At 38.7% G+C, this 20276-nt stretch overlaps 1 protein-coding gene across 2 annotated transcripts; it reads left to right on the top strand.

The window, feature by feature from the left end:
* The first annotated feature begins 93 nt into the window (after window positions 1-93).
* On the top strand, window positions 94-15039 carry LOC136426133 (uncharacterized). Of its 2 annotated transcripts, XM_066415025.1 has the most exons (17): window positions 94-229; window positions 3339-3819; window positions 4104-4212; window positions 4926-5143; window positions 5731-5862; window positions 6102-6269; window positions 6889-7025; window positions 7260-7371; window positions 7652-7759; window positions 8556-8736; window positions 9145-9234; window positions 9679-9756; window positions 9947-10007; window positions 10511-10573; window positions 11211-11395; window positions 11685-11875; window positions 12563-15039. In XM_066415025.1, the coding sequence occupies exons 2-17, from the start codon at window positions 3340-3342 to the stop codon at window positions 13109-13111; spliced, it is 2862 nt and encodes a 953-aa protein (XP_066271122.1). In that variant the 5' UTR covers window positions 94-229; window position 3339; the 3' UTR covers window positions 13112-15039. The 2 variants fall into 2 exon arrangements, with proteins under 2 accessions (XP_066271122.1, XP_066271123.1); XM_066415026.1 differs by lacking the exon at window positions 10511-10573.
* The last annotated feature ends 5237 nt before the right edge of the window (window positions 15040-20276 follow it).

Here is a 20276-nt window from a genome sequence, read left to right as displayed (position 1 = left end):
AGTAACGGCAATGGGTGAGACTGAGAGCCTGGTCGCATCTGACCGGCGCATGGTCAAATGCTCGCGAGAGTTGCATTGACCGACGCGAGACAATACGAGATTTAGCTGATTCTTGGAAAACTGGGAATCCCGTTTTCGCATTTTAGGCGTGCTGAAAACAAGTATATAATTCTTCATCAAAGTCATCTGGGTCGCCAATAGGCTGCTGCCAAGGGCTGAGTTCTTACAGGTTAGTCGCTAGCTATCTGAAAATGCTGATCTTTCCCCGTAACATCGACGTCTTTCGATCGAGTGTTTGCCCGCTAGCATGAAATTATGGCCATGGCGTGGGTAACGTTACGCGTTTTTATTTTTTTACAACAGCGAACTAGTCGCAGGATTTTATTCTCCAAGCAGAGGCTTCGATCGAGAGGGGTAGTTTTGTCCGGGATTTTAACGTTCCTCTCCTCTCGATCCCATACAAAACTACCCCTCTCGATCGAAGCCTCTGCTTGGAGGAGAGGAACGTTAAAAATTATCCCGGACAAAACTACCCCTCTCGATCGAAGCCTCTGCTTGGAGAATAGCAGGATTTAACGTCACCACGGTTTTCAAGATACGACTTAACAGAGTAGATTTTATGACAGGAAATATAATGATGACTGGGTAAATTCTTTAAAGTATTAAAGAAACGTTACATTGTCTAAAAAAAGTGCATATATCAGCACCCGACCGATTAGTCCCATATATGCAAATAAGCAGCACAGCTAGGCGATTTTCCAGCTTTGGCTGTTCTGATTTTGTTTCCAATTTTCTGTTTGAGGCTGCTACCTTTATCATTCGCCTTTATCATTCTTAACGTACCAGGCTGGAGGCCTGCCCGCCTTAGCCTGGGACCTCCCTTTACCCAAACTCCGCTCCTTGCCAATATATTACTCTAGTCTAGGAAGGCGGATGACCCCCTTCTGGGAGTATTGGAAATGCTTTTGTTTGCGCATTCGCAGCTAGAAGTAGAACTCATGTTCCCCTCGTTGCATTGCTGTGATCTCCTGTTTGTGTATAAGTATGGTGTCCAGACGCAGCGCACGTATGTGCGCACGGGTCGGGGCAGTGCACTTTTATGCATGTAGCTATTCTTGATTTTAAGATCGCCGTGTGAAAATAGGAAATCTCTGGACCTTGTAAAAAGTTTAGGCAGGGGATGAAAGGTTGTTGAGATATGTCTCTCAGAAAAGTGCCCGCAGGCGGCCACGAGGTCACTTCCGGTTGCCATTGGGGTCTCCCCGATATCTCTATGGCGCTGGGAGTGATGCCCGACTGCCCAGACAGCTTAGCCCGCTTGGGGTGTTGGATTACGGCCTTGGATTGAATAAGTTGCCCTTTAGTAAAGTTTAGGCTTTACGTCTGACGGTCACCATCCGAAATGACAAATGCAATCCCTTACAACATGTCCGAGCTCGAGAGTCGACCCTTAGGATCGAACCTGTGCCCTCAGGATCCACAGAATTTGATCCAGATGGTGAAGCAGCGGGGTTGCGTTACCACTTGCGCCACGGGGACATGTCCCAGTATCACAAGATGATAGGACTGGTAGTTCTTATCGAGAAATAGTCCTTCATAATAAAGATGACATACAATGGATGAAACTGTCTAAGTTCGGGGCCATCATAAATGATTATCCAGTATGATGGCTCATCCGTAGACAATTAATTGCCAATACAACAATATAGACCAGCTTAGACAGAGATGTACACAATGAAGTGAAAATTATTATGCTAATTGGGACTTATTTGCATAGCTAATGAGGAAAATCTCTATTTGCAGTGTTTTCCATTATAAGACTCAAATACATGTAACATATGTAGTTTATGGAAAGTGGAGCATCAACCGATACCAATTATGCAAGTGAATTCCTAATTTGCATAATTAATGCAAAAACACCCAAATATATCTAATTGTAAAATTATAGGACTGTCAATATTGCAACATGTGTAAGTAAGATAAAGGTGTTTATGATTAAGCATATATTATGTAAATGTGTAAGTCATTTGCATGAATAGAATTGTTCATAGAGATATGAGGTCGCGGAAGTCTTGTTATTGTTGTTATTATTGTTCCTACTATTATTGGCGAGAAGCGTGCATATGTGAGCTTTCATTTTGTGTCCATGATGCAAACTTGCACCCATGATACTCACACATAGTTTACATTACTTCGAATTGACTATGCATTCACATGATGTAAAGATGCACGAGGTAGTGCAATCTTCCCTGTTGTCTCGGACTCCAGTTCATATTTCTTATGTGCTGTGACACCCTAGGCCAAGGGCTACAATCCTATTGAGAAAAATAGGACGGAAAATTAATTTTCCTGTGAAAAGCAGTTTGTTGCTGTTTTCCGTTGGACTTTTTGATATCATAGATCTGTCTGTTGTCTTTTTGTTTGGGGTAGAAATATGTAAAAATGTTTCCCCGAAAAAAAAAAGTTTCCAGATTATTACTTGAACAATAAGTTATGTTCAGTACTTCCTTGTAGTATCCAGTTAAAGTAATATCCAGTCTGTAGTAGTAGCAGTGTTTGTTTCCTGTCTGGGAAAAATGAGCATTAAAAAGATAGCCATTGAGGTTATTAGCCCTCAAAAAAGGGTCAGTTGCAACGAACAAACATAAAAATGCTTTGTTCGCTGACCATCTCCCTGATGTCCAAAAATACAGCAACCCTCAACGGCCTTTTATTAAAAGATATGCTGCACAAACCCAACAATTATGTAACAAAGAAGTGCAAAAGTTAGGATGACAACGATGCACTTCCAACATATTACTTTGGCTTAACCTGAACATATATATATGATTTATCATATTTTATCTCTAACCAGATAACTGCTCCCTAGATCACATGAACTACCATAAGATTACATCCTGGCTTTAAAATACTGGGTGTGCGTGCATGTGCACTTTTGAACACACAAAATTGGACCAGTGCACCTTACAACTCTGAGTGTACTGGGGCACCTAGATATTTGTGTATTGCTAATTTTGTACACACAATTGTACACATCAATGTACAGCATCTTTTTGACATTTAAGTATCAGAAATATTTATAAGAATAAAATCATTGTTGTATAAAGTTTTCTATAGAATTGAAAAGCAGCAGTAATGTTTTTTATTAGTTTTGCTGCAACCAAATTTTCTTCTCAGTTCCACCAATTCCCTATGTAGACTATCTGATTTTAAGTCCTCCTAGCCTGCTATTAACTGGAGTCTATATTGATAACACTTGATAACACTTGTAATTAACCATATTCAGTTTGAATCTAATATGACTTGTACTAATGTTTCTCTTGATTTTTCATTTCTAGTATGCCAAGGCCAGAAAGGCAGAGGAAGGGATTTCGCGGTATAGTGTTACCGCTCAAAATACTGCAGGATAATGGAACCACTAAGAGAGTACGGTCCGTGTATAGGCAAGACGGCAGTCAAATTTCAAGTGCAGATGTGGCCACAACAACCCTTCCACAACCTGCAGCTACAACAGTCCTTGGTAACAACGACAGTACTACTACTAGTGCATGTCAGTCAGCTGAGGCTGTGCCTGATGTTTCGCGGCACCAGAGGAAAAAGGAGCAGGAGAAGGACGCATGGGCTGACCAACGAGAGGAGCTGATACAGACAGGGATGAATCTGGCCCTACCACCCACGGAGTACTGCTATTACTGTGAGAAGGAGGTCACATCCCCAATTATCTACTGTCAGGACTGCAGCTCAGCTGGCATCTTCTGCCTCACATGTTACGAAACATGCCACAAGAGTCCATCACTACATTGCCCATTAGTGTGGAAAGTATGTTATACTTCATGTTAAACCCTATGACATTTACCTCTGACTTATTCATAACACAATGGAACAGTTTTAGTGCAATGTGAGTAAACAAAGAAACATGCTATGAATTATAAAACATAGTCTATGCTTTGATCGAAAGTGCTTTTTCCTGATTTTCAGGGCTGTTGAATTGACAGTAGATTATGCACTTATACATGTATTACATTGTCCTCCAAGAAGCCATTTGAAATGTATCTGTCATCATACATGTACATGTCATCAGCTTGTGCTTGTCAATTTTCCAGAATGGCTGTTTTCAGCCCTATGTGGAAAGGAAGACACTGTGTCTACCACGTCACAAGAGCTGCTCAGGGGCAACAGACATGCGGTCTCTGAGGGTATTTGACCAGACTGGTGAGGAGTAATGCACCTTACTATTTCCTTGTAAATTGGCAATCCTTTTCAGAATATTTATAAGGCTGCTGCTTTAATACCATACCTTACTGCATGTGTATTTTTCCGAATGTGACTTTGAAATATGAAGAGACAAATGACTTTTAGATTTTAGGTGGGGGATAACGAAAACAATGAAAAATATGCTTAATCAAATTGTTTAGCCAATGAGAAAAGTCTAATGAAGTGGCCCTTTTGCATTTGATAAGACTACGACACCAGATTCCTATTGACTTGTGCAGTGGCCAAGCCTTTGGTAGGTTATTTGATCAGTCGAGTGATACCAAAGACTTTAAAAGTGGTCTGCTTACCACTTAACATTTGGGAAAGAGTATGGTATTTGAACACACCTCACTGAACTCAAGTTGTGTGGCCCAAGGGCAATTGAAAAAGAGATCCTGTCCTATGCACCATTGGGTGCGAGAAGCAGATCATGTAGTCAAAGTTTAACCTTTTCTGAGTTTTAGAAGTTCAGTACATTGCATTAGGAAATGCATTTGTTATTCTGAATTATGTTTTATTCTGAATTATGTTTTATTTCCTTTTTCCACCCAACAAAAATGTTTATTGGAAGGTACCCATAGCTACAATCAGCCAATCTTTCTGGCACAGTTGGGTTCCTAATGTATAGGTCATCTTCAATGACATCTAAATTCTTTTCTCAACCTCTATAGGTCGACTGCAGTACGTTGATGTTGTTATGTGCACTTGTGAATCAGAGCTGTCAACTTTGCTTCAACTTGGACTATGGGGGGCAACACCTACCAAGCCACAGACAGCATTTTCAGTAGAACTGCTTGAGTGGCTGTGTTCGTTCAGCATGGTGAGCCATGTGTCTGTGGAGGCATTTTGTCAGGCGGTGAGATGGAAAAATCGCTTGACTCTCGATGAGGTATGAATTTTGTCTATTTTTACCCTAGTCAACAGTACGGGCAAATGTCTTTAAGTTTAAAAAGTTACAAGACAGATAAAATCTCATTGTGGGGGGACTGGGAAAAATTTGTCTCAAATTATGTTGTCTTATAATTAGCCCTAAAGTTTTAAAGCTTCACATTAGTACCTTTCAACACAAAAGTGTACTTTTGTAGTCACATATGAAAATGTGAACTTAGTGTCTGCATATCATTGTTTTTTTAAAGGGCACCAGTCATCCCAAGATAACTTAGTCTAATATTATATGTAACAATAGTATTATTATTTAAAACCCCTGTGTGTTTACGGAATAGAGACACGGCTTTCCCACTAAATACACAAGTTGAAGTCCCCGCTGCTGGAAAATCTTCTGGCCGCGTGAAAAGATTCCCGACACGCAAAGAAACCGGAAATGACGTAACGGGCAGGTTCGAGCTTGTTCTGCCTGCACGCCTGAGCGCCATTGTTTGAGATTGAGATTCGCGACATGCCTTACTTTTAAACTCATACCTGCCTTACTATACTATCATTTTGATGATTTTTTTTTAACTTCTTTTATTTTGATAGAAGAAAACCCTCCACCGAGCTCTGACTGGCGAGTCAATTGCCGAGTATCAGCATTACAGGGACCGGCTGACTAGTATGCAAGACTTGAGTCCTTTGCTTGACGATGACACAAACTGCACAGCTTGTTCAGAGGTGATTTTTTATTATTTTCATTCCTCTCTGCTAGTGGCAAGTTACAATATGTGTGAAAAATATTACCTGTTTTTTGGTGTTTTTTTTGCTACGGGTTTGTTTGCATTTTCTGGTCTTTGTTGATAAGTTCATCCTTGTCACATCTGATTACTGCGGTCAAAAGGAAACATGTATGGGTATGCTATCTTTATAAGTCTATATTTGAGGCCAAAACAGTTACAATTCTTTCATTTATACAGGCTGACGGAGAACAGATTGTGGCAATTGATGGGAACTTTGGCCTTGTAAGGAAAACAAGTTCTGGGGTGAGCGCAGCACCTCCCTTGCATGGAACTACAATGTTCCTACAAGACAGCGAGGTGAAGGACTTTCTTGGCAAGTACAATGATGCAGAGAAGCCTCCTGAGGTAAAATGTTGTTTGTTTGTTGACATTGCCCTGTTTCCTGTACTTTTTTTCTATGTTTCAATCTATGAACATGCCATCTCATGACATGACAGAGGCATATATGGATCCCCTGGATTTTAACTAAAGATAGATATCTTTTTCAGCTCATAATGTTAATGAGCTAATGCTTATCCACAAGGTCATTCTTTCTAGTGCTTAAAAAGTAGCTTAGTTTAATGACTGCTAAACAATATTCACTACAAGTTACAACAAAGGCATGTTAGGGTTAGGTGCATAGACAATAGGATTTGATTTAGGTGACCTGTTTAGTAGTAAAACTGATTGAAAATTAGCTGAACAATGAAAAGAACTTCATTAATATTAGACATTGAAATCTCTTAGTGAAGTACTTGGTGAAGTTCACATATTTATACTGTTCTGAGTTTGAAAATTTCACTATGCAGAGATGTATTGATTCTGGTAGCCTGGGTATTTGGCTGCTCCAAGGAATATAGTTCCAAGGGTTCCATGTATGAATTCTCCATTGTATTATATGCATTACAGAAAATTCAAATGGCCTTCACACAGTGCATTGTATAGTTCTGAAATATTGACATTTTCTACCCATTGTTTCCATCAGGACTGCAGCAACTTTAAAGCTGGAGACTGCCTGAGGTCAAAGGCCCAGCAGAAGAAACTGGATGTCACTGGAGTCTTTGGGGCCGTTTGCAGACATGACATTCCTTTGAAGTTCATGAACATGTTTCATGGCGAACGGTTGGTGAAATAAAGTTATCAATGTCGCTAATCAACTTGTTAAAATTGATAGTGCACCAAATTAGGTAATGTTGCTCAATTGATAACTGAAATCACTGGCCTGGCATATAGCTGATTTTCAATTTGACAATGATTGTACTGTTAACAGTTAGTTTTGTTGTATAGTCCCCAATGTGTTGGCACTGCCTTCTGACTGTTTGATGTTTTAACACACTTATTTATGATTACCAACAGTTTTGGATACCCGGTGTATCTCATCAAGCACCTCCTAGATGAAGCTGCTGCAAAAAATGTTCGACTTAAAGTCATCTATGACATTTCGTGCTCCTTGGCTTCGCATATTGCTGTGAGTTGTTCTGGTATACCTTAACTTGACTTTAGTTAAGGATGAGAGAGAAGATATCTGTTGACATTTCCAAAAGAAGCAGTCTCACAAAAAATCATATTCTGTGCTGGAGTGTTGTAAACTGCACTTGATTACTATTATTGTGAATTAATAAAATAGATATTGAAAAATAATGTGTCAATTTCTCACATTTCCCAATTTAGTTTTTTTTTTACTTCTAATCTAAATAGTTCAATGTTAGGCAGGTTAAGTCAGGTTTTGTTTCCTTGCCCTCCTTTAGCACACAAAGCAGGCTGAAGCCTTGCAACTGAGACATGCACTGGAGGCTGGCAGGCTGAACCTTGCAGTGGATGTCTTCCATTCATATGGGCACCAGTCTTTGTGCCAGGTATATCTCTTTCATCTCCCTCAGGCACCTTTCATGCATTGTATATTTCTTGATATGCGTAATCCCAAAATCTCTGTTTGTGATACTGAACTGACTAGAATATTGTGAACATTGTTAGTGTGTGTGTGTCACATAGAGACATCATAGATGCTGGTTCGGCTTATCAAAGTCCATGTCTAGGTCCAGAGGTTTAGGTTTAGGGCTGGACCTAATCCTGTCTAGTTGACATGTTTGGTTTTATCAATTTTGATATTAAGCATAGGAAAATTAAGACTGACATATGCTGCATGACTATTATTATTAGTTTCTTAGTGAGAAATTTTTTAAGACATACCAATGTTAATATTTGAATGTTACACTGCATCAAACGTTTTCGTGGCCCAGGTTTGACATAAGGTCATATATACGTGTAGAATGTTCGCTGTTTTCATGGTCACCTCTGTACTGTGAACTTATCATTGCTTCGAACAACTGTTGTTATTACTTATGATTCCTTCACACAGCTGTTCTATAAATCACTTGCCCCCACCGTGAAGTTAACATTCAAGTTAATTTTCATTTTCATTACACTGCACTGTGAAATTTTGCTACCGTGAAGCTAAAGTGAATTACAGTAGATCTTATTCTACCATTCCTTACTAACATTCCATCTAAAATTTGACTCTTCGTACCTTAAACAATGTTAGTTGTTGCATTGCTTTGATTCTGCATTGAGGTTGAGTTTAGATATTTTAGTTCCTTTGCTAATTGCAGTTTTGTTAAGTGCTTGAAACATTACTTTCTGGCATTATTTCAGGTTAAGTACAGCACAAGGAGACTAAGTGGTTATGGGCTGACAGATGGAGAGGGTACAGAGAGACTATGGTCTGCTCTCCGCCCATTTTCCAGGATGACTAAGGAGATGAGTCCTGACCACAGAGTTGACAAACTCACGGACGCTTTACGGCATTATTCAAGACGTAAAGTTGTTGACATTGGTGTGTCATCCTGTTTTTTAATTCACTTTGTTGTAATTTGTTTTATCAATTAGTTAAGATAAACTTGTACATGTACTTGCACCACAATGCCATGTCTACTTGCCGTTAAAGTATGTCAAACAGGCGTATGTTTGGTGTACATACTTTTTTGTGCATACTTTCAAGTCAAGTCCAATGCATGGAATGTTAGATTATAATTGGACTTGAAACAATAGATGTCTTTTGATTACCCAGGCACGCACAAGTATGTGAGAATATAGTTAGATTGATTTTTAAAGTAAGTGTAAAAAAAAGACATTTGTTTTGTCTGGAGAGATATGAAAAGTATGTTGTGGGCAGATAAAGCCAACTTCAAGGTTGGGTACATGTATTTAGATTTGATCTTTACTGATTCTGACTGTGTTGCAGATGTTTCTCTTGACTTGAAACTAGACAAGGCCATCAAGGCAGAGAAAATTGCTGAAGACAACCTTCAACAGGCCAAAATAGAGGCAGGAGGTAAAACAAGTATTTATGTGAAGGGTTTAAAATGCTCTCCAAGCAGAGGAGTGGGTCCAGCTGTATTTTATGTGTGGGATGGCGACATAAAGACAACTGGACAAAATAGAAAACCAGACAAAAAAAATCACTTAAAAAGCCCTCTGTTTTGAGAGCTTACTGAAAAGATATGTAACCTGCAATTTAACTACCTGAAATAAGTTAGTCTTGGCAATACTTTCTAATCGCATGTGGACAAAAACAGAATTTAAGTATTTCAAACCTATTGTAATAGCTTTTTATTGTTGTTAACGTTTGAATTCAGGGCTTGTAAGTTCTATGTTCTAAGAACAAAGATATTGGGCTTTATTATAACAATCATCTTTAATTTGCAAGTCATGCTTCTGAAACCCTGTCTTCATTTGCCCAAATTATTCCATAACGTTGACCTCTCATGTTCTCTAGGAACTTTTACTGATGAGGATGTCAAGGCATGGCAGGAGATGGAGAAGGTTGTGATGGCAAGGAGAAAGACAACATCAAGTAAGTGACTTTATATGATAACTTTAAGCTTTGATTACATGTGCTTGCATTGAGAATTGGATTTTGTTTGCTTGAATAGATAGAGATTTTCATTGTGCCATAAAAGATCTATCTTGTTGAAATTAGGCCATGCGGGATCTTATTGATTTAATAGGTGTCACTGAACTGAATGACTCTTTTCTGTTGTCAGCATCAAGCCCTAAATGGAAGAAAGACTACGTAGCCAAGTTGGTTCGGTATGATGCACTCGGGTATGTTATTTATTAACTTTTTTCACCTGCCAAATTGCCCTTTGCTTATATAGTGGATACCTATAAAGTTCAACACTGCTTTGTCAGTGGACTTTATGCATTTGCCAGGTTTAACAAGCTGATTTGCTACTAATAAGCAATTTTGTATGTTTTGACAGCTTTGATCCCTTGCATAGACCCATGCCGTTGTTCTATGTGGTGCACATCAGGGGGATCTGCCTGCATATTGGCTCTCAACATAGTTTTACTAGAAATTTTTTTTTTTAGCTGTCCGAAGGCAATTTCACAACTTTTTTGTGACTTGATGCCTTTGCACAAATCCTTGTCAGTTTATTTTGGACTATAGTGTTCAAAATTAGACAAAGGGCGGGTTATGGTGTTAGGCTGCAATGGTCTATTAGCTGGCGTCTGGACTCTACTGCAGTAGCATGTCACAATATGAATTGCCATATTTCATTTATGGCATATGAACACTCAAAATCGTAATCCTTCCAACACTGCAGGAAGAAGATCTCACAGTGTCAAGATGACTCAGCACTCGCAGTTCATCATTCTGCCTTTGTGAAGTATGTCTTACTTCAGGTTCTTTACACGAAGACTGTCTGCATTATACTAGTACTTAGTTTTTATAGATCTTGGGTTTTTAAAATTAATTACTACGTTTGTGACTTGTACATTTTATTTAGTCTTTTTGTCCACATGTGATATTTCTTTTCTCATACATCATCTAGTAAAATGCATTGAGGTTATTGACCAGTTGAATCTTAGTAGCTCTTTACTTGTACATCTTTCATTGTAAAGGAAATTATGCAGTTACTGAAAGGGTAGCCATGCAGAACTGTGATAGAACATTTTTAGTTCGTTCTCATTTAAATGTACACATTTTGTAATCTCCGTTACCGTTAGAAGTAAGACGTTCCTGACATTAAGATATGCCACATATAAGGTACCAAACTGCCGTTTTTAAAAGCTAGAAAAGTTTTAAGTCGTCACAAAAACTACAGTTTGACATCTTATATGTGGCATATCCTAATGCCAGGAACGCCTTTTTTTTTAAGCGGTAACGGATATTACAAAATGTGTACATTTAAATGAGAACGAGCGATTTAAAAGAACATATGCTCATCTCTCCTCAACATTTGAAAAGGGTAGAATGTGCTCATCTCTCATCAACATCTTTCGTCTTAATATAAATATCTACAGGCTGGAGACATCCCTGAAAGCAGTGGAACACAAACGCAAGATCCAAAGATGGCGCAGCGATGATGAGCAGTACGTTTCTGCCATGGAAGACTTGGACCAGGACGAGAGATCACGTCTTTTGGAAGAGATGAGAAGTGCATCCTACATGAGGGCTTTCTTAATCTCATTGAAACAACGCTATCCTGGTAAGTATCTTTATGTCATAGTTTGTTGGCGTTTTTTTAAGTGCATAGCTTTTCTGTATTGCCCTTATATTGGGTGCAGCTTGAAAATTCCTCTGCATTGGTAAAAGGAGTTAAGAACAAAAAGATTGGACTTCCTAAAGTTTTCCCTGTACAGCATTAGCCTTTGTCAGGAAATGTTGACAAAATGATGAAAACACAGATGCTATTAATGATCAATAGTTGTCAATAGTGAATATCAAATTTTATCAGTACATTTTCAAGTAAGAAGAGCCTTAATTTTTTCTTTCAGATGGTCAAAAAATTGCTTTGAAGCTATCAAAGCAACTGACATCAGCAAGTAAGAAGCTGGCCAAAACCATCCAGACATACAACAGCATACAGTGGGAACTAAAGAATCCTGAATTCCCCGAAACTGTGGCCTTTGATGATGCTAAGGACCCAGCATGGGACACCTACCAGGCAGTGGATGGAGTTTCAATGGTGAGAGAATCCCTTTAGCACTGTAGCTGTGCTTGTCTGCCAATTTGTGGGTCCATATATTTCTTTCTACATATCAGTGAAATACAAGCTCATATATAAGTATTAGGGAATTTTTTAAAAACCTATACAAATAAAAAGCATTAATTGTATAAAGCTAAATTGAAAAGGAATACCTTTAAGGATACTTAAAACCTTGTCACTGACTCTAGAAACTAAACTGTCTCATGTTAAAGATTCAGCTGTGTATCCACTTAAATTTAAATTTGTACCACATCATACTATTGTGGCTATTACACCGCCGTGTCAATCTATCAATGGCTTCTTGAGTTTTGCTATTAACCTACGTACAGCTGTATACATACACAATTCTGAAAATATGACCTTCGTGAAGGTGAAATAATGCATGTAGTGATTTGTATGCTGATTATCAGTGTTCATGAGGATGGGACTAGGTGAAGGTGAAGCATGTAAATTTTCTAGATATTGTAGTGAATATAACTGAAAGTATATTTTCAGAGAATATTTTGGAATATAGTATATCCTCATTAAATCGACATACATTTATGCCAGTTACTACCGAGAGATCATTTAGGAAGGCACTTTTATGCAAGAGATTTAATTGAGAATTGAATTTGTTTCTTATATTTCTTTATCTGATATATTGTTTCCATTCCTACTCTACAACAGTGTGAACCTGGTCTTCCATATAGTGTGAAACGAAAAGCCATTGATGCTGTGAACCTGAAGGAGCGGGCCTCTGAAGAGCAGGAGATGGTAAAGACAGAGATGCTACGCGTCATGCAACATCTTCTTGCTCAGCACCACATTACTGAGGATGAGAAGGATAGATGCACGGAAAACTCCAACGCAGCAGGGCAGGCTCTACTCACACAACACATCATCAGGATAGAGCAAAGGCTGAATAGATTTTGCCAGCGCTTCAGGAAGTACATCCCAGACCTGCCTTTTCCCCCATCAGGTCATATCCAGTATGCATCTCACTCGCACGAGTCAGATTCTAACACCCCGTCATTTGATGACGTGATTGATGATGAGGACATGGAAAACTCTACTGATGAGGAGGAAGATTCTAGTGATGAGGAGGAAGAAGATTCTACTGATGATGAGGAGGAAGAAGATTCTACTGATGATGAGGAGGAAGAAGATTCTACTGATGAGGAGGAGGAAGGATCCACAAATGATACAAATGAAATGGACATTGAAGCCTGTGGTTAGGTGTATAGAATTGTATGCTGTCTCTGTGAAGGGGATTTATTTGGTAATTATCTTAGCCTCACCCCAAAATAAGGTGCACAACTCAGATTTCTGGGCATAATTATACATAGTTTAGTATAACGTTTTTTATCGGCATCCTCCAAATTTCAAATTTTTGATTACTTTCCAGTTGACTTTGAAAATCAGTGGGTAAGTGAGAAAAAAGATAAGTGAAATCTACGAAGACTTTGTGGATTCCCTTTGTATTTCAACTAGAGAGAAGTGGGTATCTGACTGTCAGCAGTAAGTTGATCCGCACACCTCGGTATGCAGCTCCATTGTCCATTTCCCCCCTTTTCTCTCACCTAACGTTATTGTGTGTGGCCTGCAGAGGAAAGACCACAATGATTTGAATTTTGGTAGACATATATAAAAGGCTAGTTATGGCCGAAATTTGAGTTGTGCCCTTATGTCCTACAGATTACCTCTTGCATAATATTCAATTTTTTCAAAGAATGACTTTGAGTAAAAAAACAGACTTGAGTGTCACTAGCAAGGTGGAATTGTATGGCTTACTAGTATGTCAAGAGTAACTGTTGTTCCCAATCCCGTGGTTGAGGGTCATTTTAGAGCAAGTTGCCTGTGGTTTACAGTTGTTCGGCACAGTTAGCTACTTTTCGGCCATGTCAGACGAATGTTTCATAATGTTTGGAGGTGGTTGTGAAATGGTTGTTTTTGGGCAACATAAAACTAGCCTAAAACTGGTCAGACTGTGCCCAATCAACTGCTATCCTTGGCTTGAGTTTGTCAGGCAAAGGTTCTGAATGTGTACCACTCTTTTCTCAGTGCCCAGACAGTAATGGTATGATTCTGCATTATGGTGGTTAACTTAGAGCTGCTGTTGCAGCTGGTTCAAAGGCCATTAAGAGTGTTTTTCTTAGCAGCAGATTCTGATTCAGTTAAACATCTATAGAGATCTCTGTATAACACATTACTTGGTTAACAAGGCTGTGATATATCCCCATGATTTCTGGCAGTGCCGCTGTTTAGATGTACAAACTGCTAGTTGTAATGGACCCTAGCTCGTTTTCAAATGCCATTAAGGTCATGTATTTTATCTACCTCAAGTCCTGTGCAACAACTGTCTTTAAAGCAGTATATTGAACAAAGGAACAATCGACCCAGATAAAAAGGTAAGGTTAAGTGGTCAAACCTCATACTGAAGACAAAGCATGAAGTTTTTTGGTTAGCTAATATGCTATGTGGGGTTGCTACGTCTCATGTATTATCTTTTAAGGAAACGGAATATCACATGTTCTCAAAATGTTAATGTCAGATATAATGCACAAGCTGTAAATAATGTACAATAGATGTACTGGAAGTAGATCTGCGAGGTTTGTAAAGTCAACTTGATACAAAAGGCCCTCTTTGAAATACAAAAGGCCCTCTTTTTAACTGGAATAATTTTAGTGTTATAGAATAACCAAAACATTCTTTATTCTGTAGTGCATATAATCTGTCAAAAGTCAAATGATATCGGTCTATTCTATATAGCTGTATTACAGCACAATGCTCATTTTTGTATATGCCTGCATTATCCTGATGTCCTAAGCCCTGTGTCAGTATTCTTCTTGTTTCTAGTACTTGCAATTTTGCTTTCATTTTGTGTCAACATGTAGGTTACCTAATCTTTTCACGTCTGAAATTCATGAGTTTCCCTTATTTGCTCAATGTATTATATCAAGAATAAGGCTAATTAAGTACAAACACAAAGTATGAAAGTCTTTAAAATATGTGCATTTCTTTTGTTAGTAGATAATTCTTGACACATTGTACTTGATTCATGTAACCTATGTTTATTTTGCTGCTGTCAAATTTCCATGAAGTAAGCTCAAGGCTTTCTATGAAATAAACGTGGTCCGAGAAAATAAAATCTTCCGAAGTTTAAATTTGTAGAACTGTAAGTTGTCATCATTATGCTAGTTGATTTCTTAGTTTGCAACTTTCAACGTAGGTAACAGTATTACATGAAGATTATGCCCATATAACAATGCAAATGGTAATACCTGTTGCTGTAAATAATCAAAATAGATTTTTTGAAACTTGTGCATTTGTTCAAAGAGGATGTCATTGAGTCTGTCCAGACATGCCGGTCACAGAAATGTACATTTTGATGAAATAAATTCTAGGGGGGACCCCCAGAAGGAAAATTCATTTTTTTTAAATTTCGATGACGGTGATGGATTTGCTCAAGGAGGATGTCATTGAGTCTGTCCAGACATGCCGGTCACAGAAATGTACATTTTGATGAAATAAATTCTAGGGGGACCCCCCCAGAAGGAAAATTCAATTTTTTTGAAATTTTGATGACGGTGCTGGATTTGCTCAAGGAGGATGTCATTGAGTCTGTCCAGACATGCCGGTCACAGAAATGTACATTTTGATGAAATAAGTTCCTGGGGGGCCCCCCCAGAAGGAAAATTCAATTTTTTTGAAATTTTGATGACGGTGCTGGATTTGCTCAAGGAGGATGTCATTGAGTCTGTCCAGACATGCCGGTCACAGAAATGTACATTTTGATGAAATAAATTCTAGGGGGGCCCCCCAGAAGGAAAATTCAATTTTTTTGAAATTTTGATGACGGTGCTGGATTTGCTCAAGGAGGATGTCATTGAGTCTGTCCAGACATGCCGGTCACAGAAATGTACATTTTGATGAAATAAATTCTAGGGGAACCCCCCCAGAGGGAAAATTCAATTTTTTTTAAATTTCGATGACGGTGCTGGATTTGCTCAAGGAGGATGTCATTGAGTCTGTCCAGACATGCCGGTCACAGAAATGTACATTTTGATGAAATAAATTCTAGGGGAACCCCCCCAGAGGGAAAATTCAATTTTTTTTAAATTTCGATGACGGTGCTGGATTTGCTCAAGGAGGATGTCATTGAGTCTGTCCAGACATGCCGGTCACAGAAATGTACATTTTGATGAAATAAATTCTAGGGGGGCCCCCCCAGAAGGAAAATTCAATTTTTTTGAAATTTTGATGACGGTGCTGGATTTGCTCAAGGAGGATGTCATTGAGTCTGTCCAGACATGCCGGTCACAGAAATGTACATTTTGATGAAATAAATTCTAGGGGGACCCCCCCAGAAGGAAAATTCAATTTGTTTTAAATTTCGATGACGGTGCTGGATTTGCTCAAGGAGGATGTCATTGAGTCTGTCCAGACATGCCGGTCACAGAAATGTACATTTTGATGAAATAAATTCTAGGGGGACCCCCCCAGAGGGAAAATTCAATTTTTTTGAAATTTCGATGACGGTGCTGGATTTGCTCAAGGAGGATATCATTGAGTCTGTCCAGACATGCCGGTCACAGAAATGTACATTTTGATGAAATAAATTCTAGGGGGGACCCCCAGAGGGAAACTTCAATTTCGATGATGGTGGTGGATTTACCCCAGAAAGAATATCTTTGAGTATGTCTTGACATGCCGGTCACAGATATGAACATTTTGATGAAATAAATTCTATGGTGTTCAGATTAGCTATCTGATACCTGTCGAGTATTCTGTGCACGGTTTTACGAAAACCTGCGGAGTTATGGTTAATGCTTCATGTCTCAACGCTTGTAATTACGCAGAAACAATTCATCTTCTTCTTGTCATCCTGACGGACGTTCAGTTCAACGTACGCGTCGGTTAGCTTAGAAACAATTAACTAGATGATAATTCAGGCTTTTAGCATAGCAATTCATTAAACGACTTCAAAAGCTTTGTGAGTACCTAGGCCACCTTACAACCTCTGTATGCCAGGTTTAACGGTATTCTGGGTTGGTTCACGGTGGTTGGTTTGAACCGAAAGTCCGTTTTACCTTCACTAAAAAGAAGGGAGTAATATTTCTCGATGAAGCTTTCATACAAGTAGGTATTAGCCCACGGGCATGAACTTGCAATAAACTTCTTCTATGTTAATGTGATATTGGTAACTTTGTTGTTTCATTGTTCTATTCATCATCAGTTCGAAATCGATCTGAAGTGCAAAGACGAAAAGCCCGACATTACAAAAATGATGTCGGATAGTGATTTGTAATTACATTGTGAAATAGTCATCATTCATATAAGTCTGCTAAGAACGTTACGGTGGTAGCACCTATATATTTCTTGCTCGGTGTACATGTTTGCACATGAAACGTGACATGAAAAGCCAAGAGGTTTCATGTCACCATAAAGCAAAGCTGCGTTTCAACCGCTATATTTCACATAAGAATTTTGGTCGATTTGAACCGCCCGTGACCCAAGTCCATTTTTCTTTATAATATACATAAGGGAGTGATAATTTTCAATAAGATTTTTACAACGATAGGCTACTATCCTGATCTATCCTTCCTTTTTGTAGTTTTACTTTTCCGTCACTCTTATTGAGGATACACGCAATTTATATATCTTTAATTTCGACCGCAAAACAAGTGTAGAGCAACCGTGGCGCTGTTACTAGTGTATCACTGGTGTCTATTACCGAGTTTGAACCTTTTATTCATCAATGATGATCTAGAAAATTCGAAAAAAATCGTATTTTGATATTCCATTGGTCCAATGGTCTTTTGAATTAGTTTGATTAAGTATATTAACCAAAAAACTACGATTTAGTATGTCCTATCGATAGTGAACGGAACTGCACCAAAATGGCGCCCATGGAATGTTATTGGCGCTAATGGAATGTGTTATTGGCGTCTTCTACAGACATCTAGGCATCAAATATATAATCTACTCATAGTAGAAACTAGATAAAAATCACATTGTGATATTTCATATGTTCAACAGCTATTTTAGTGCGTTTGATTGAATATACTTGCGAACAACCTCAGTTTTTATTTTTCCTAGCGACAAAGCTAAGAACTGCATAGGCAGTTCAGTTGTATTGCTACCTGGGTGCTTGGAATCAATATTTTGAAGTATCTTAGTGATCTCTGCGACGGAAATAGTATGCAAAAATATACCAGACAAATGTGAAAGAATTCATTTTTCTTCTAAACGTGAGATACATCAAACAACTTCGATGTCCTGTATAATGTTACTTATCCAAAAACATTGCAAATTAAAAACAAGAGTTCCATGACTAGCCTGAGTACCAACCTCCGTAGTGACCGCTGGCTCAAAAAGATTCGCTTGCTAATCCGTGGTTAGCAAGCGAATTTTTTTGAGGCAGCGGTCACTACGGAGGTTGGTACTCAGGCTATTCCACGACCTCATATCTCCAAGAACAATTCTATACATGCAAATTACTTGTACATTTGCATAATATATGCCTAGTCATAAACACCTTTTCTAACTTACACATGTTGCAATATTGACAGTCCTATAATTTTACAATTAATTATCAATGAATTATGGTGTTTTTGTATTGATCATGCAAATTAGGAATTTATTTGCATAATTGGTATCTGTTGATGCTCCACTTTCCAGAAATTACATATGTTACATGAATTTGAGTCTGATAATGGAAAACACTGCAGATATAGATTTTCCTCATTAGCTATGTAAATTAAGTCACAATTAGCATAATTTGCACTTCATTGTGTATATCTCTATCTAAGCTTCATGCATACTAGATATCATGGAAATCCGTTGTTCCTTTGTTTAGTTATTCTCCTGAGAAGATTTTCACAAAAACGCCCCTGCAGTTCCAGAGGAAGTTGCTAGGGGGCCGAAACCTACACCACTTCTTTATTACATCACAAGCTATCCACCACCCAAAAATCATGTCCACAGCACGTCCAGGTCAAAAGACACCAAAAATTGAAGTTCTGCTGCAGTACCAAAGTCACATACCAGGGGGCCCAAAATCGACCTTGAACTTCGGCTTCACAACACCTGCCCACATACCAAATATCATCGTAATCCATCAAGAGGTTCCTGAGTTATGCTGACTACAGTAGTGCGGAAACACAAACAGACAAACAAACACACACACAGACACACCCAAAACTATATCTCCATTTTCCATGGAGATAATATATCTCCATTTTCCATGGAGATAACTATATGCATATTGCGGGTTGGTTTTGACTAGGGGCCCTTGCATGGTTTTGAGTATCGTAGGTAATAATAGTTAACTTGGGAAGTTTTTAAAAGCACCTGACTCCTCTTCATTTAAACAACTTGATGATGACTGTTTACCTGTCCTAAAAATCATGGACTTAAACACCAAAAGCATATGTTATATTCAAAGATCACAAGATTATTCATTTGAATGGAGCAGGAGAATAAAGCTTGACAAAATAAATCCTATATCAACAACTGTACATGTCTACTTGGAAAAGAGGCCAACATCTTCTTTTGCAACTAGTTACTGTTTATGATACTTTATGTTTGTAGTTGATAACGTATTTGTATACATATGTGGAACATTGGTAACTTACACTCGTAAATTATGCAATAAACTGATATGGAAAGATTAAGCAATCCAGATTATCTAGTTTGTATCAACATGAAACAAAGGGAACATTAAGGCTTGTTAACCAACAGCTACCCTCATCATCACGTACTTGTTACAATAAAGCAAGACTCATATTACGGTAGCATCCTTTTCAGGGCTCCCGGGCGGCGCCGGCGTTTATTTTTTAGGAGAGCGCGGATTCGGTGCGGGGGGGATACAGCCCCACCCCCCCAGCGAAAGAACCTAGCCCCGATAAGTTGAAAATCGCGAATCAGCGCTCCCCCAGAAGATGTCACTGGTGACGCAGAAGTTCCGCTGTAGTTCCGTAGACAACCACTAGGAGGCCCAATATCGAATTTGACCTTTGTTTTTCATCCATGAACCATAAAGATCCACCTACAGCCTCTAGAATTATGCTTCCACAGACAGATGCACATACATATACACACAAACAACACTGAAAGTATAAAATGTCTTGGCAAAGGTAACTAGGTAAAGGTGTGGAAAGCACATTCAAAAGCCTCGGGGGGACGTTTTCCCCATCAAGTTCTAAGTGGTTGATAACCTCATTGATCCAGCAAGGCGCTGTACTCTGAAAGGTGTCAATTCTAATACGATGTCGCCTTTCTTCTATGCCAGGTATAGCGCTGTTGCAGCATTATCAAAGCAGTAAGGCTATTCTCCAAGCAGATGTTTCGGTCGGTTCTAACGACCCCCACAAGATAGATATTTTAGAGTTTGGGGGTC

The sequence above is a fragment of the Branchiostoma lanceolatum genome, unplaced genomic scaffold (assembly GCF_035083965.1).
Source record: "Branchiostoma lanceolatum isolate klBraLanc5 unplaced genomic scaffold, klBraLanc5.hap2 Scaffold_74, whole genome shotgun sequence".
In the NCBI taxonomy this organism is placed as follows: Eukaryota; Metazoa; Chordata; class Leptocardii; order Amphioxiformes; family Branchiostomatidae; genus Branchiostoma; species Branchiostoma lanceolatum.
Note: the sequence above shows the minus strand (reverse complement) of the source record. Positions and strands in the feature narration are given on the sequence as shown.

Bases quoted from the DNA above. Each gene is read 5' to 3' on its own strand.
- LOC136426133 (XM_066415025.1), top strand. From the start codon at position 3,340: ATGCCAAGGCCAGAAAGGCAGAGGAAGGGATTTCGCGGTATAGTGTTA. The intron at 3,820-4,103 runs GTATGTTATACT...TCAATTTTCCAG, and splicing joins ATTGCCCATTAGTGTGGAAA to AATGGCTGTTTTCAGCCCTA. The intron at 7,372-7,651 runs GTGAGTTGTTCT...GCCCTCCTTTAG, and splicing joins CCTTGGCTTCGCATATTGCT to CACACAAAGCAGGCTGAAGC.